This window comes from Salmo salar, chromosome 02, assembly GCF_965601325.2.
Source record: "Salmo salar chromosome 02, fSalSal1, whole genome shotgun sequence".
In the NCBI taxonomy this organism is placed as follows: domain Eukaryota; kingdom Metazoa; phylum Chordata; class Actinopteri; order Salmoniformes; family Salmonidae; genus Salmo; species Salmo salar.
The window spans coordinates 70,508,914-70,524,242 of NC_138292.1; the positions used below are offsets into that span (position 1 = coordinate 70,508,914).

General features: G+C 41.7%; 1 protein-coding gene across 1 annotated transcript; it reads left to right on the forward strand.

Annotated features, from left to right (window-relative positions):
• The first annotated feature begins 43 nt into the window (after positions 1-43).
• Positions 44-14,960, forward strand: LOC145862419 (uncharacterized). Its single transcript, XM_082966464.1, has 3 exons — positions 44-10,533; positions 10,756-10,915; positions 12,663-14,960. The coding sequence occupies exon 3, from the start codon at positions 12,891-12,893 to the stop codon at positions 13,959-13,961; it is 1,071 nt and encodes a 356-aa protein (XP_082822590.1). The 5' UTR covers positions 44-10,533; positions 10,756-10,915; positions 12,663-12,890; the 3' UTR covers positions 13,962-14,960.
• The last annotated feature ends 369 nt before the right edge of the window (positions 14,961-15,329 follow it).

Genomic DNA, 15,329 nt, shown 5'->3' on the forward strand with positions numbered 1-15,329 from the left:
CCCCCCCAGTGCTGCCACCCGGTGAGCAGGTCCAGCCATTACAACATCTCAGATCACTTCAAAATTAGATAGTACTTGTCCTTAAAATGAGACCCCAGAAGTGAATATTGATGATGACATGTTGCGTCTCCTTTCATAACAGACCTCCGGCACCAGAGGCTGAGGAACACTCTGTGCTCTATACCACAGTCAACAAACCCAGAACCAAGAAGACCACAACCAACAACAAGACCTGAATACAAGATGATCTTTGATGCGTCCCAAATGGTACCTTGTTTACTCTAGTGCACTATGTCGGAGATAGGGTGTAATTTTGTATGCACCCTGAACACCGGAAGACCTGAACACAAGATGACTCTGCCTGGGATTCAATCAAACTTCCAAACTCCACTTGCATTTGAAAGGTAATAACGATTGTAATCATCAGGGAAATTGTCTTTAAAAGCTGCGTTGTCGGCAGCACAGAAGAAAGAAGTCTTTCTATTTTATTGTAACTTTTTATTATTAAAAAGAGGCTTTAATATAGTATACGATAGGGTTTACTATAGGGTTTACTATAGTATACTACAGGACCTAATATAGGGTTTAATATAGTATACTATAGAGTTTAATATAGTATACTATAGGGTCTACTATAGGGTTTAATATAGTTTCCTATAGGGTCTACTATAGGGTTTAATATAGTATACTATAGAGTCTACTATAGGGTTTAATATAGTATACTATAGGGTCTGCTATGGGGTTTAATATAGTATACTATCGGGTCTGCTATGGGGTTTAATATAGTATACTATAGGGTCTGCTATTAGGTTTAATATAGTATACTATAGGGTCTGCTAGGGGGTTTAATATAGTATACTATAGGGTCTGCTAGGGGGTTTAATATAGTATACTATAGGGTCTGCTATGTGGTTTAATATAGTATACTATATGGTCTACTATAGGGTTTAATATGGTATACTGTAGGGACTACTAGAGCGTTTAATATAGTATACTATAGGGTCTACTATAGGGTTTAAAATAGTATGCTATAGGGTCTACTGTAAGGTTTAATATAGTATAATATAGGCTTTAATATATACTGCTCAAAAAATAAAGGGAACACTTAAACAACACAATGTAACTCCAAGTCAATCACACTTCTGTGAAATCAAAGTTTCCACTTAGGAAGCAACACTGATTGACAATAAATTTCACATGCTGTTGTACAAATAGAATAGACAACAGGTGGAAATTATAGGCAATTAGCAAGACACCCCCAATAAAGCAGTGGTTCGGCAGGTGGTGACCACAGACCACTTCTCAGTTCCTATGCTTCCTGGCTGATGTTTTGGTCACTTTTGAATGCTGGCGGTGCTTTCACTCTAGTGGTAGCATGAGACGGAGTCTACAACCCACACAAGTGGCTCAGGTAGTGCAGCTCATCCAGGATGGCACATCAATGCGAGCTGTGGCAAGAAGGTTTGCCGTGTCTGTCAGCGTAGTGTCCAGAGCATGGAGGCACTACCAGGAGACAGGCCAGTACATCAGGAGACGTGGAGGAGGCCGTAGGAGGGCAACAACCCAGCAGCAGGACCGCTACCTCCGCCTTTGTGCAAGGAGGAGCAGGAGGAGCACTGCCAGAGCCCAGCAAAATGACCTCCAGCAGGCCACAAATGTGCGTGTCTGCTCAAACGGTCAGAAACAGACTCCATGAGGGTGGTATGAGGGCCCGACGTCCACAGGTGGGGGTTGTGCTTACAGCCCAACTCCGTGCAGGACGTTTGGCATTTGCCAGAGAACACCAAGATTGGCAAATTCGCCACTGGCGCCCTGTGCTCTTCACAGATGAAAGCAGGTTCACACTGAGCACATGAGACAGACGTAACAGTCTGGAGACGCCGTGGAGAACGTTCTGCTGCCTGCAACATCCTCCAGCATGACCGGTTTGGCAGTGGGTCAGTCATGGTGTGGGGTGGCATTTCTTTGGGGGGCCGCACAGCCCTCCATGTGCTCGCCAGAGGTAGCCTGACTGCCATTAGGTACCGAGATGAGATCCTCAGACACATTGTGAGACCATATGCTGGTGCGGTTGGCCCTGGGTTCCTCCTAATGCAAGACAATGCTAGACCTCATGTGGCTGGAGTGTGTCAGCAGTTCCTGCAAGAGGAAGGCATTGATGCTATGGACTGGCCCGCCCATTCCCCAGACCTGAATCCAATTGAGCACATCTGGGACATCATGTCTCGCTCCATCCACCAACGCCACGTTGCACCACAGACTGTCCAAGAGTTGGCGGATGCTTTAGTCCAGGTCTGGGAGGAGATCCCTCAGGAGACCATCTGCCACCTCATCAGGAGCATTCCCAGGCGTTGTAGGGAGGTCATACAGGCACGTGGAGGCCACACACACTACTGAGCCTCATTTTGACTTGTTTTAAGGACATTACATCAAAGTTGGATCAGCCTGTAGTGTGGTTTTCCACTTTAATTTTGAGTGTGACTCCAAATCCAGACCTCCATGGGTTGATCAATTAGATTTCCATTGATTATTTTTGTGTGATTTTGTTGTCAGCACATTCAACTATGTAAAGAAAAAATTATTTAATAAGATTATTTCATGCATTCAGATCTAGGATGTGTTATTTTAGTGTTCCCTTAATTTTTTTCAGTAGTGTAGTATAATATTGGGCTTGGACAAGTTCTACATGGGTCGTGGGCTCATGGCTTGAGACTGAGCTGTGGCTATCTGAAAGGGAACAAGATAAAATACCAAACTCGAAATTTGCATAGGTTTTGATTTAGCTCTTTGCGTGTGTTTTAGCGAGAGGAAACTGCTGCCCATAATGTTGTAAAGTGTCATTCGTCATGGCACAACAAACTGGGAAATAATTTCTTCATTAATGTACAAGACTATATACAGCCACACTTTGAACCCTATCAAGACTTGAGAACTTAACATCGACTTAAGTCCCAAAATATTCCCTAATGTCAACGTTTTATTGACTTAAGTCCATGTTACGTCTACATATCTCAAGTCTGAATTGGGCCCTTCATACACATCATGCAATTTACATTGTAATTTTTTAGATTTTTAGTAAAATGTTTTGTATAATTTATCATGAGAATGATTTTGGGTTTAACTATCCCTTTTAAACAAAAGTATATGCTGGGTTTGATTTCACTTAGTACGCTCCATGTATTAAATAACACAATATAATCAGCTTTATTTAATGAGGCCTAACAATAAATCTACACAGAGATTTGAACGTTTTCTCTTTCCGTCTTGAATGAGGTAAGTCACAGGTCCCAGTCTCCAGATTACTGTCACCTGAATCCATTTCTCTTTCCCTGTCGCACTTGTTCTTCCTCCTGGAAACCTCGAAGTTGTCATGGTGTTTCTTTTGTTTGACATGTTTTTCTTCCACTGTTTTAGCTAAGTCAGGTTGGAGTAGGTTGAAGCGTGCTCGGATCTGGCGCTTCAGGAAGAGCTCAGCAGGGATCCGACATGTGACTCTGTGGGGGGTACTGCGGAACATTGGCTCAGCGATGCTTGAGAAAGACAGTAGATTGTCTGTTGTCCTCAAACATGTTTTATCAGAGCTCGCATAAGTATCTGGACTGACCTTTCTGCTGCACCATTTGAGGCAGGAAGCAGGAAGGGTCTGCTTGAGTCCGTTGTTTTTTAGGAAATGTTTAAAATCAGAAGCGACCAGCTGGGGTCCATTATCAGAGACAATTTCTTTGCACAATCCATAGGCTGTAAACAGCCTTTGTAGGATTCGATGAAGTTCGTTGATGTCATTGAAGTTATGTGAAAAACTTCCAACCACTTTGATTTACCGTCGATTATCACCTTGTAAAGGAATGTTCTCACCTCGCAAAGGAATGTTCTCACCTCGCAAAGGAACGTTCTCACCTCGCATAGGAATGTTCTCACCCAGCAAAGGAATATTTTCACCCCGCAAAGGAATGGTCTCACCCAGCAAAGGAATGTTATCACCCAGCAAAGGAATGGTCTCACCCAGCAAAGGAATGGACTCACCCAGCAAAGGAATCGTTTCACCCAGCAAAGGAATAGTCTCACCGAGCAAAGGAATCGTCTCACCGAGCAAAGGAATCGTTTCACCCAGCAAAGGAATCGTTTCACCCAGCAAAGGAATAGTCTAACCCAGCAAAGGAATCGTCTCACCGAGCAAAGGAATCGTCTCAACTAGCAAAGGAATTTTCTCACTGCGTTTTCTTTAACGGCAGGTGAGTCAGTGCATCATGGTAACACAGTTCCGAGACCAGAGAGACAGCGGTCTCTGTGTCTAACAACATGTCCAAATCCTTTCCATCCAACATCCTTTCCATCCATGGTATTGTAATGCCCTTGTCCCATTGGAAGAAGTGTAAACTGTATACACCCCAAAAAACTCTGAATCATCCTCCTTACTCTTTCATTGCTCTCAGCAGCAACAACATACTGTGTCCGTCCTGCTCTGCGGTTCCTACATGCAGTGGCAATGTGTCCAACTTTAGAACAGACATGCATTTCTCATTTTTGAATCTGCAACCACGAGCAGAATGTTTTCCTCTGCACCTGTAGAATGGTTGCTGACCAGAATTCTCTTGCCTTGTGTCATTTTTTAATACTGTTTCTCTCCATTGTCATTTCTGCCCTTGAACTGTCCTTTTCCTCTCCTGGGAAATGTTTTAGCATTTTCATTCACTGCATTTACTGATTGAGCCTCTTTTGTTACTCTGAAATCTCCCTGGTGTTCTTGGAAGCTAACTCCACTGACTATGCCATCTCACATGCCTTTCTGAATGTTAGATCCTTCTCTGCTAGCATCTTGTGCTGCAAAGCTTCAGAGCGCAGTCCACTTACAAACTGATCTCTCAATGCCTTTCCTAGATATGGACCAAAAACACAATTAGCTGACAGCTATCGCAAAGCCATCACATACTCTCCTTCCGTCTGGTTACGTTTTTTCAAATGAAATTGCTCCGCAATCACCAGAGGTTTTGGTTTGTAGTTAGCTAGCAACGCTAGCTTCAGTTCCTCATACTGCAAAGTACTTGGTGTATCAGGTGAGATCAGTCTCTTTAATAGTCCATATGTCTCTGCACCGATCACAGAAAGAAACACACTGATATTATTGTCATCTTTAATGTCATTTGCAAACATCCATAGCTCCAAAAGCTCAAGATGGCTTTCAAAATCCTCCCGCGATTCTTTGTACTTGTCCGCCTTGCATAGTAGCCATTTTCCATCGCTACAGTTCTCTGGGCTAATATCCTCTGCGATAGTTTTGTATTTTCTTCCTGGCAGGTGCATGGCTGCTCCATTTACAATCCACACGTTCGTTCTTTTGAATCCATCAGTAGTATTTTAGGGTTTATCACCTATAGAATAACTAATAATAACTGGACAGGAGAGAGGAGCTCATTTGGGAAACTTTACTAATTTAAAAAATGGTAGTACAACACGGGCATGTTTGAGGCAGCACGTTCTATAAAAGTTCAGAGGTCACAGGATTAACTGTAAGAGGCTTAATACAGTTGTTTTCCAGCCACTAGGGGGTACTTGGGTGAAGCTCATGGAAAATAAATAAGAACAGTTTAAGTGGACTGGGGAAGAGGAAGAAAAATGATAAAAAAATGTTGTAAATGGCTGTTACACCGTGCTGACATGATTACCATTCAAGTAAACAGTACCTTTCATGTAGGTGTTTATATTATAAGCTCATAAAAAGGGTAACAACCATTCAGGTAAGTGATAATTGTATCTAGGCAGATTATCATGTTCATTTTTGAAAAAATATATATTTTTAACCTTTATTTAACTAGGCAAGTCAGTTAACAACAAAATCTTCTGTACAATGGTGGCCTACCCCGGGCCAATTGTGTGCCACCCTATGGGACTCCGCCGGATGTGATGCAGCCTGGATTCAAACCAGGGACTACAGTGACGACTCTTGCACTGAGGTGCAGTGCCTTAGACCACTACGCCACTCAGGAGCAATCTATTACACCATACATCCACCAGACTAGAATAGACCTACACATAGTCTTTGTCTGAAATGGCATCCTATTCCCTATATACTGTCAGGTGACATTTCAGATGCAGCCATCCTCTCTAACAGTTAGAAGCCAAAGAAATGATGTCAGGAACTCCAAATGTCATTAAGTCACAATTGGGGATTGTCGATGCAATGACATCTCAGAAATCATCATCGCCATGGTGATGCTCCATAACATAATTTATTTGGACGGTTGAAGTGTTGTAGATGAGTGGGCGTAACAACACTACACTCTTAGAAATAAAGGTGCTATCTAGAACCTTAAAGGGTTCTTCGGTTGTCCCCATAGGAGAACCCTTTGAAGAACCCTTTTGTGTTTCAGGTAGAACCTCTTTGGTTCCAGGTAGAACTCTTTAGGGTTCCATGTAGAACTGATAATGGAATTTATATGTTTAAGGTAATGTCTAAATGATTCCACCCTGAAAACGTATAACTGAGTGATTATAAGACTAATTCTCTAAATGTGTGTGCATAGGACAAGCTAAGACTTTACTATTTAGCAATGTAAGTGAGACATTCAAGGAAAAGAGAAACTGTTAACAGACAGCAGACAACTTGTGACCACTGTGAAACTGATAACAGGAAGAAGGTCTCCCCACCTAACCGTTAGGCTTACAGTAGATTATGTAACATGTTGCAGGATATGATAAGCAATGTATGTGTTGTAGAAAACTTGTAAACAGCATTGACAGTGTTAGAGAGGAGGGGCATTAATATGACCAAATGTGAGGTATAAAAGGCTGTGTGCATTGTATAACTGGAGAGCTCTCGTGAATAAACATTATTGATCATTGTAAGCTGAGTAGTTTAATTGAAGTTCAGTTTAAGAACAATGAGAACAGAATTCTCCTAACAAGAACCCTTTCAACAGACCAGAAGCTTTTCAACTTTCTGTGGAGAAACCGTACCCGTCACATTAGGAAACTGTTGCATTGAACACTTATGAGTATGGTGGGCTGAATTTTCTGGACATTCCTACCTTAATAAATAATACTTTTAAGATCAGTTTGACAAAACACTTCATAAGAAGACCCACTTCTATGTGGAACTGCATTCCTCATCATGTCGTTTCTACTTTTGATGGCCTTAACTTCATGTTGGTTTGCAATTATAATATTGACAAAGTTCCAGTGAAACGCCACTTTTCATTGGCAGGTTTTCTAGTCATGGTCCTTCATTTAGAAGCATAATTTCTCTCCACACGTATATTATATCTGGAATAATCAGCACATATTGTATAACAATAAATCTTTGTTTTTAGAATATTGGTTCAGAAATAATATCCTATTGATGAGACAACTTGTAAATGCAGAGGGTCTTTAACTTCATTATGACTCATTCTTATCACTTTACAAGATCCCTATAACGCCTGAAGAGTTTACAATTGTTTTAGTCTCCATTCCCTCAGGTGTTGCTTTATTATTCAGGAACATGTTAAGACCCTCAGAACCTACCTTCGATTACCGCTGTTGACTCAACGGTAGTAAAGATTTGTTTTTGTTTTGGTCCATTCAACAACATAGCGATACTTGCCTTGTATCAGCAAGATTTTGTATCTATCTATTTACCTTATGTCATGCCTTATTGGAATCGTTTTATTGATAATATCTGTTGTCTCACACATACGTACTTACTAACACAATTAAGGAAGTTTATTATCAAATTATTCATTCATATTACCCTGCCAACCACTACATGACGTTAAAAAAATAGATACATTAAAATGTAGAATGTAGAACTAAGAACAGATATAGCCCTTGGATCACTCCAGACCTGACTGCCCTTGACCAGCACAAAAACATCCTGTGGCGGACTGCAATAGCATCAAATAGTCCCAGCGATATGCAACTGTTCAGGGAAGTCAGGAACCAATACACACAGTCAGTCAGGAAAGCAAAGGCTAGCTTTTTCAAACAGAAATGTGCATCCTGTAGCTATAACTCCAAAAAGTTTTGCGACACTGTAAAGTCCATGGAGAACATGAGCACCTCCTCCCAGCTGCCCACTGCACTGAGGCTAGCTAACACGGTCACCACCGATAAATCCATGATAATTTAACATTTCAATAAACATTTCTCTACGGCTGGCCATACTTTCCTCCTGGCTACCCCAACCCCGGCCTACAGCTCCGCATCCCCGCAGCTACTTGCCCGAGCCTCCCCAGCTTCTCCTTCACCCAAATCCAGATAGCAGATGTTCTGAAAGAGCTGCAAAACCTGGACCCGTACAAATCAGCTGGGCTAGACAATCTGGACCCTCTCTTTCTAAAACTATCCGCCGCCATTGTTGCAACCCCTATTACCAGTCTGTTCAACCTCTCTTTCGTATCGTCCGAGATCCCTAAAGATTGGAAAGCTGCCGCGGTCATCCCCCTCTTCAAAGGGGGTGACACTCTAGACCCAAACTGTTATAGACCTATATCCATCCTGCCCTGCCTTTCTAAAGTCTTCGAAAAGCCAAGTTAATAAACAGATCACTGACCATTTCGAATCCCACCGTACCTTCTCCGCTGTGCAATTCGATTTCCGAGCTGGTCATGGGTGCACCTCAGCCACGCTCAAGGTACTAAACGATATCATAACATCATCATTGATAAAAGACTGTACTGGGCAGATGTCTTCATCGACCTGGCCAAGGCTTTCGACTCTGTCAATCACCGTATTCTTATCGGCAGACTCAATAGCCTTGGTTTCTCAAATGACTGCCTCGCCTGGTTCACCAACTACTTTGCAGACAGAGTTCAGTGTGTGAAATTGGAGGTCCTGTTGTCCGGACCTCTGGCAGTCTCTATGGGGGTACCACAGGGTTCAATTCTCGGGCCGACTCTTTTCTCTGTATATATCAACTATGTCGCTCTTGCTGCGGGTGAATCCCTGATCCACCTCTACGCAGACGACACCATTCTGTATACATCTGCCTCTTCTTTGGACACTGTGTTTACTAACCTCCAAATGAGCTTCAATGCCATACAACACTCCTTCCGTGGCCTCCAACTGCTCTTAAACGCTAGTAAAACCAAATGCATGCTTTTCAACTGTTCGCTGCCCGCACCCGCCCGCCCAACTACCATCACAATTCTGGACGGTTCTGACCTAGAATACGTGGACAACTACAAATACCTAGGTGTCTGGCTAGACTGTAAACTCTCCTTCCAGACTCATATTAAACATCTCCAATCCAAAATCAAATCTAGAATGGGCTTTCTATTTTGCAACAAAGCCTCCTTCACTCACGCCGCCAAACTTACCCTAGTAAAACTGACCATTCTATCGACACCCTCAACTTCGGCGATGTCATCTACAAAATAGCTTCCAATACTCTACTTTGCAAATTGGATGTAGTCTATCGCAGTGCCCTCCGTTTTGTTACTAAATCCCCTTATACCACCCACCACTGCGACCTGTATGCTCTAGTCGGCTGGCCCTTGCTACATATTCGTCGCCAGACCCACTGGCTCCAGGTCATCTATAAGTCTATGCAAGGTAAAGCTCTGTCTTATCTCAGCTCACTGGTCACGATAAAAACACCCACCTGTAGCACGCGCTCCAGCAGGTATATCTCACTGGTCATCCCCAAATCCAACACCTACTTTGGCCGCCTTTCCTTCCAGTTCTCTGCTGCCAGTGACTGGAACGAATTGCAAAAATCGCTGAAGCTGGAGACTTACATTTCCCTCACTAACTTTAAACATCAGCTATCTGAGCAGCTAACCAATCGCTGCAGCTGTACATAGTCCATCTGTAAATAGCCCACCCAATCTACCTACCTCATTCCCATATTGTTTTATTTACTTTGCTGCTCTTTTGCACACCAGTATCACTACTTACACACCGTCATCTGCTCATCATTATCTGCTCATCTATCACTCCAGTGTTAATCTGCTGAATTGTGATTACTCTGCTACTATGGCCTATTTATTGCCTTACCTCCTCATGCCATTTGCACACACTGTATATAGACTTTCTTTTCTTTCTATTGTGTTATTGACTACGCTTGTTTATTCCATGTGTAACTCTGTGTTGTGGTTTCTGTCGCACTGCTTTGCTTTATCTTGGCCAGGTCGCAGTTGAAAATTAGAACTTGTTCTCAACTAGCTTACCTGGTTAAATAAAGGTGAAATAAAAAAATAAAAAATTGAACCAATTCTAATGACCACCCAGAAACAGTGTTGGATTTTTATTTTTATGGTATTCATGTAAAGAATCTGTCGCAAGACATGAGTAGATTTATAATGGAACAAATTCATGAACATTTGACACAATTATGGAGAGAAGTCATGAATTCTTTACCTACGATAGAAATAGTTTGGATGGATATTTTTAATTGTTGTTCACCCGCCGTACAGTAGGTGGCGGCAATACGCCAATAGGTGTAGTCTGCCATAAAACCTTAAAGAAGAACAAGAAAACAGCAAGTTGTTGACAAGGACAGCTAGCGACGAACAGTTCATATCATACAAAGAAACAGTAGCTTCAACAATGGATCGGGTAAATCTGGTTTTAACATTATATGCCCGCTGTGTTGTATAAAATGTCTAGGCCTAGTTTTCATCATATTTGAACCTCCACATTGCTGTGTTCTGTTTGGGGCGGCAGGTAGCATTTCCGCTAAAAGGAGATATTCGAGGGATGCACCCAAATCAGAGGTTTAGACTGACTTAATACAATATTTGGTTTAATGATCAACTGTAAACTTATTGTGGCCAACAGGACAAAGCTAGCTCGTCCTCCTCCACCCTCCAGGAGTCCCCAGGTCGACCGCCTCACCGTACTTTACTGCTGGTTCTGGTCGACTGCAGGAAAACACCGGGGCAGATTGGAACTGAGAGACGAGAAGGAGAAGAGGAACATGGAGATATGATTTCATTAAGTAAGAACCATGGTGTGTGGATTAGTCTGCTTCTGTAACAATGAATTGGTAAATTATATTGATGAAAATATTTGGTAGTTCCACCCAATTTTGGGAAGTGTAACTTGGTCCCCCCCCCCAAAAAACTTTGATTTTACCTCATTTTAACTTGCTTTTATGAAGAGCACATGTTCGATTTCATAACATGTTTTCCCATCAAGAGGTTATATGAAAATACATACTGTAGTAAGTGTCAATGTGCTAAATAAAGTAACAGGGGATTACTGAAAACAACAAAACTACCAGATTACATTGGTAAAATAGTCCTTTAAATCAGCCACACATTTGCTTATGACAGGGGTAATGGAAGCTAGTTTTGTTCCACTGGGAGTGAAAATTGAATGCTTGCTTCACACAAAAAATTAATCTGCCATATTCATTTCTGGGTAAAATGGTTCACTTGCTCAGTTTTCAACAAAAAACACCAGAGACTACAACCAGCACCCCACTTTTACTCTGTGATTTGACATTCAATGTTTCTTTTGCCCAAAAAAATGTGAGGAACAGTTTCACCATATTAAAACATGGGTTGATCTTAAAATGAGGGACAGATGTAAATGAATCACTAATTACATGAAATAAATAATGTTCAGAAATGACTGTCAAATCTACCAAATAACTAGGGCATTACATGCACACAAATCATTTCCTATTAAACTGATTATACCATAATTATACCATACTCAGTTTAATAGGAAATGATTAGTGTGCATATAAAGCCCTAGTTATTTGGTGACTTTGAGTATGGCATTAGTCATGTAAACACCTTACTCTGCTTATCTTAATTGGTGTAAGTTTATAACAGAAGTAAGCACACCCATTTAAAAACACGTGGTTTTCTGAACAATCTTTAGAATGATTAGGACATGTAAACACTTTAATCAGAGTTATAGCGGTGTGTTTAATCTGTGCATGTGCTAGCACAAGCAGCGCAAGCTAACTTATTTTGCTCGAGTGCAGTGAGTTCAGAAAAAACAACTGAAAGTATGTATCTTAGAAATACTTTTCACATACTGCTTAAAAAAAATAAGTCGCTGTGGTAGAACGTTTATTTTGACAATTTTCAGCGTTTATCAAAGTCCCATCAGGTAGGCTTATTTCAGATGTGTCCATGTAAACAGGTTTATAAGGGAAATTGTTCTTTCATAGCATGTCAATGTTGAAATCAAACTCTTATACTACTTGACTATTGACAATTAACGTATTATTCTGCGCTTGTAACTTTACTCAACGATGGTAAAACTTGGAGAAATTATTGTATTAGGTGTTAACTCGAAATGACACAACGACAAGGTTCCAATTGAACAAAGTTTACCATACCGTATGAACACACTACAAGGTAGCCATTCCACTCAAGGCTAGGTCCATCAACCACAAGACTTCCCACACAGGCGCACTCTTGACAGAGTGATAGCCCCGTAATAACGGAAATATAGGGATACATACAACATGAACTTAACATTAGATGGGTTAAAACCGTTCTAGAAGTTACACAGGGTTGATGGAGGGACTTGTCAAATTCAGAATTTTGTCACTTTAGCAAGTCTTTTCATATGATTTAATAACAGATTTAAAATGTAATACTGGTGCACAATTTCTACTGGAAAAATATGAAAGGGAAGCAAAAGGCATTCATTTCATGGAAGGACCCATCTGTTTATGGACCCATATTTGCAAAACCTAAATATTCTATGTCTTTGTTTCACAGGGGACATCCCTAATCGTTGCTCTCTTAGTGGGAGGGGCTTATCATCTGGGGAGCCTCAACAACATCATGATGCTGACAAGAAAGAGAAGAGTCTCTCCAGATCAGAACACTTCAAGAAACACCAGCATAGAGGTATAGGGAAGAAACCTCACCACTGCTGCTCTGACTGTGGGAAGAGTTTGGCTGAACAAGACTTGACAATTCATGAGCAAATTCACACTCTAGAGCATGCATCTAACAACCTTGACATCTCATCAGAGAATTCATTCAGGGGAGGGACCTTATACCTGCTTTGATTGTGGAAAATACTTAAATCAGTCAGGAGCCCAGACTAAACACAAACACACAGGAGAGAAGCCTTACAGCTGTGATCAGTGTGGGAAGAGCTTCAATCACTCAGGAGCACTGACTACACACCAACGCATACACACAGGAGAGAAGCCTTATATCTGTGATCAGTGTGGGAAGAGCTTCAATCACTCAGGAGCCCTGACTACACACCAACGCATACACACAGGAGAGAAGCCTTATAGCTGTGATCAGTGTGGGAAGAGCTTCAATCAATCAGGAGCCCTGACTACACACCAACGCATACACACTGGAGAGAAGCCTTATAGCTGTGATCAGTGTGGGAAGAGCTTCAATCACTCAGGAACCCTGACTAAACACCAACGAATACACACAGGAGAGAAACCTTATAGCTGTGATCAGTGTCGGAAGAGCTTCAATAATTCAGGAGACCTGACTAAACACCAACGCATACACACAGGAGAGAAGCCTTATAGCTGTGATCAGTGTGGGAAGAGCTTCAATCACTCAGGAGCCCTGACTAAACACCAACGCATACACACAGGAGAGAAGCCTTATAGCTGTGATCACTGTGGGAAGAGCTTCAATCAATCAGGAGCCATGACTACACACCAACGCATACACACAGGAGCGAAGCCTTATAGCTGTGATCAGTGTGGGAAGAGCTTCAATAATTCAGGAGACCTGACTATACACCAACGCATACACACAGGAGATAAGCCTTATAGCTGTGATCAGTGTGGGAAGAGCTTCAATCAATCAGGAGCCCTGTCTACACACCAACGCATACACACAGGAGAGAAGCCTTATAGCTGTGATCACTGTGGGAAGAGCTTCAATCAATCAGGAGCCCTGACTACACACCACCGCATACACACAGGAGAGAAGCCTTATAGCTGTGATCAGTGTGGGAAGAGCTTCAATAATTCAGGAGCCCTGACTAAACACCAACGCATACACACAGGAGAGAAGCCTTATAGCTGTGATTAGTGTGGGAAGAGTTTTTCTCTAGATTTCACCCTGACTACACACCAGCGAATACACACTGGAGAGAAACCTTAGTCATGTCTATGTGGAAAGAGCTTTGCTCATTCAGGGTCACTGAAAAAACACAAGGAAGCACATACATGTTTTCTTTCATCTCCCTCTTCTCCACCACCGGTTCCATATGTATCAAGCGTCTTGGAGTAGGAGTGCTGTGTGTGTGGTGGGGTGGGATGTGTTCAGAGCTATATCTTATTTCATTAACTCCTATTTTTCATTACATAATGGACAATAATGTTTCACCACTAGTAGGTGTATATTCATGTGTGAGGGAAATGTTGTCTGAAGGGAGAGCCTAGAATTGTACATCTTGTCTCATACAATCATTGGTTCCTGTAGGTGCTGGGTAGAGATGTGAGGGGGAGACGGTCATGGATCCTTCAGACATTTTGACAGAACGTCCAGAATATGTTCTATAAGTTAGATGCAGGAACCAAACGTTAATGATGAATAATGTAAATCATGCAAATTTAACTTGTCTGTGTAAGCAGTGTATAAGAGAACTAACGGGACTTCCCCGTCAGAGCTCCTGACGGATGTGTACTATGGTGCATTAAGTTTGTTGGAAACTCTCCAGCTACCTGATAATAAGGAATGATTCATTTATGTTTGACTTTGATTCCCTGGTGCTAATTTCAATGACGTATTCAATACATCAATAAATGAAATCCATTATCTTATGTGAAGGAGATGTGTCGCACTGTATGAGGCAAATGGTGGTCACACCAGACACTGACAACCTTAAGGTATATGTGACCAACAGATGCATATTTGTATTCCCAGTCATGCGAAATCCATAGATTAGGGCCTAATTCATTTATAGCAATTGCCTGATTTCTTTATATGAACTGTAAGTCAGTAAAATCATAGAAATTGTTCAGTTTATATTTTTGTTGAGTGCAATAATTGAAACTAATTGAATAAATGATTGGTCCTCCTACTGTTTTGGATGTTCTGGGTCAGAACTGTTTCAAAATTGACTTACACCCATCGGAGTATCTGTGCTATGAAGGGATCAACAGTGGAACTGCCCTGCACATATCAACATCCAAGTTATCATGTAGTCTCAGAACCAAACTGGTATATACAAGAGAAATGTAATGAGGTGCCTAAAATCCTGAGCTCGGTGCCAGAGTATGCAGGTTGTGCTGAGTACCTTGGGACTGAAGAGAAGGACTGCACCCTGAGAATCACAGACCTGAGAGAGAGAGATTCAGCTGAGTACAAGTTCAGATTTAAAACACTGTAATTCATTTTAGAATAAGGATGTAACATAACAAAATGTGGACAAGTCAAGGGTCCTGAATACTTTCC

Coding starts and splice junctions, on each gene's coding strand:
- LOC145862419 (XM_082966464.1), top strand. CDS start 12,891: ATGCATCTAACAACCTTGACATCTCATCAGAGAATTCATTCAGGGGAG.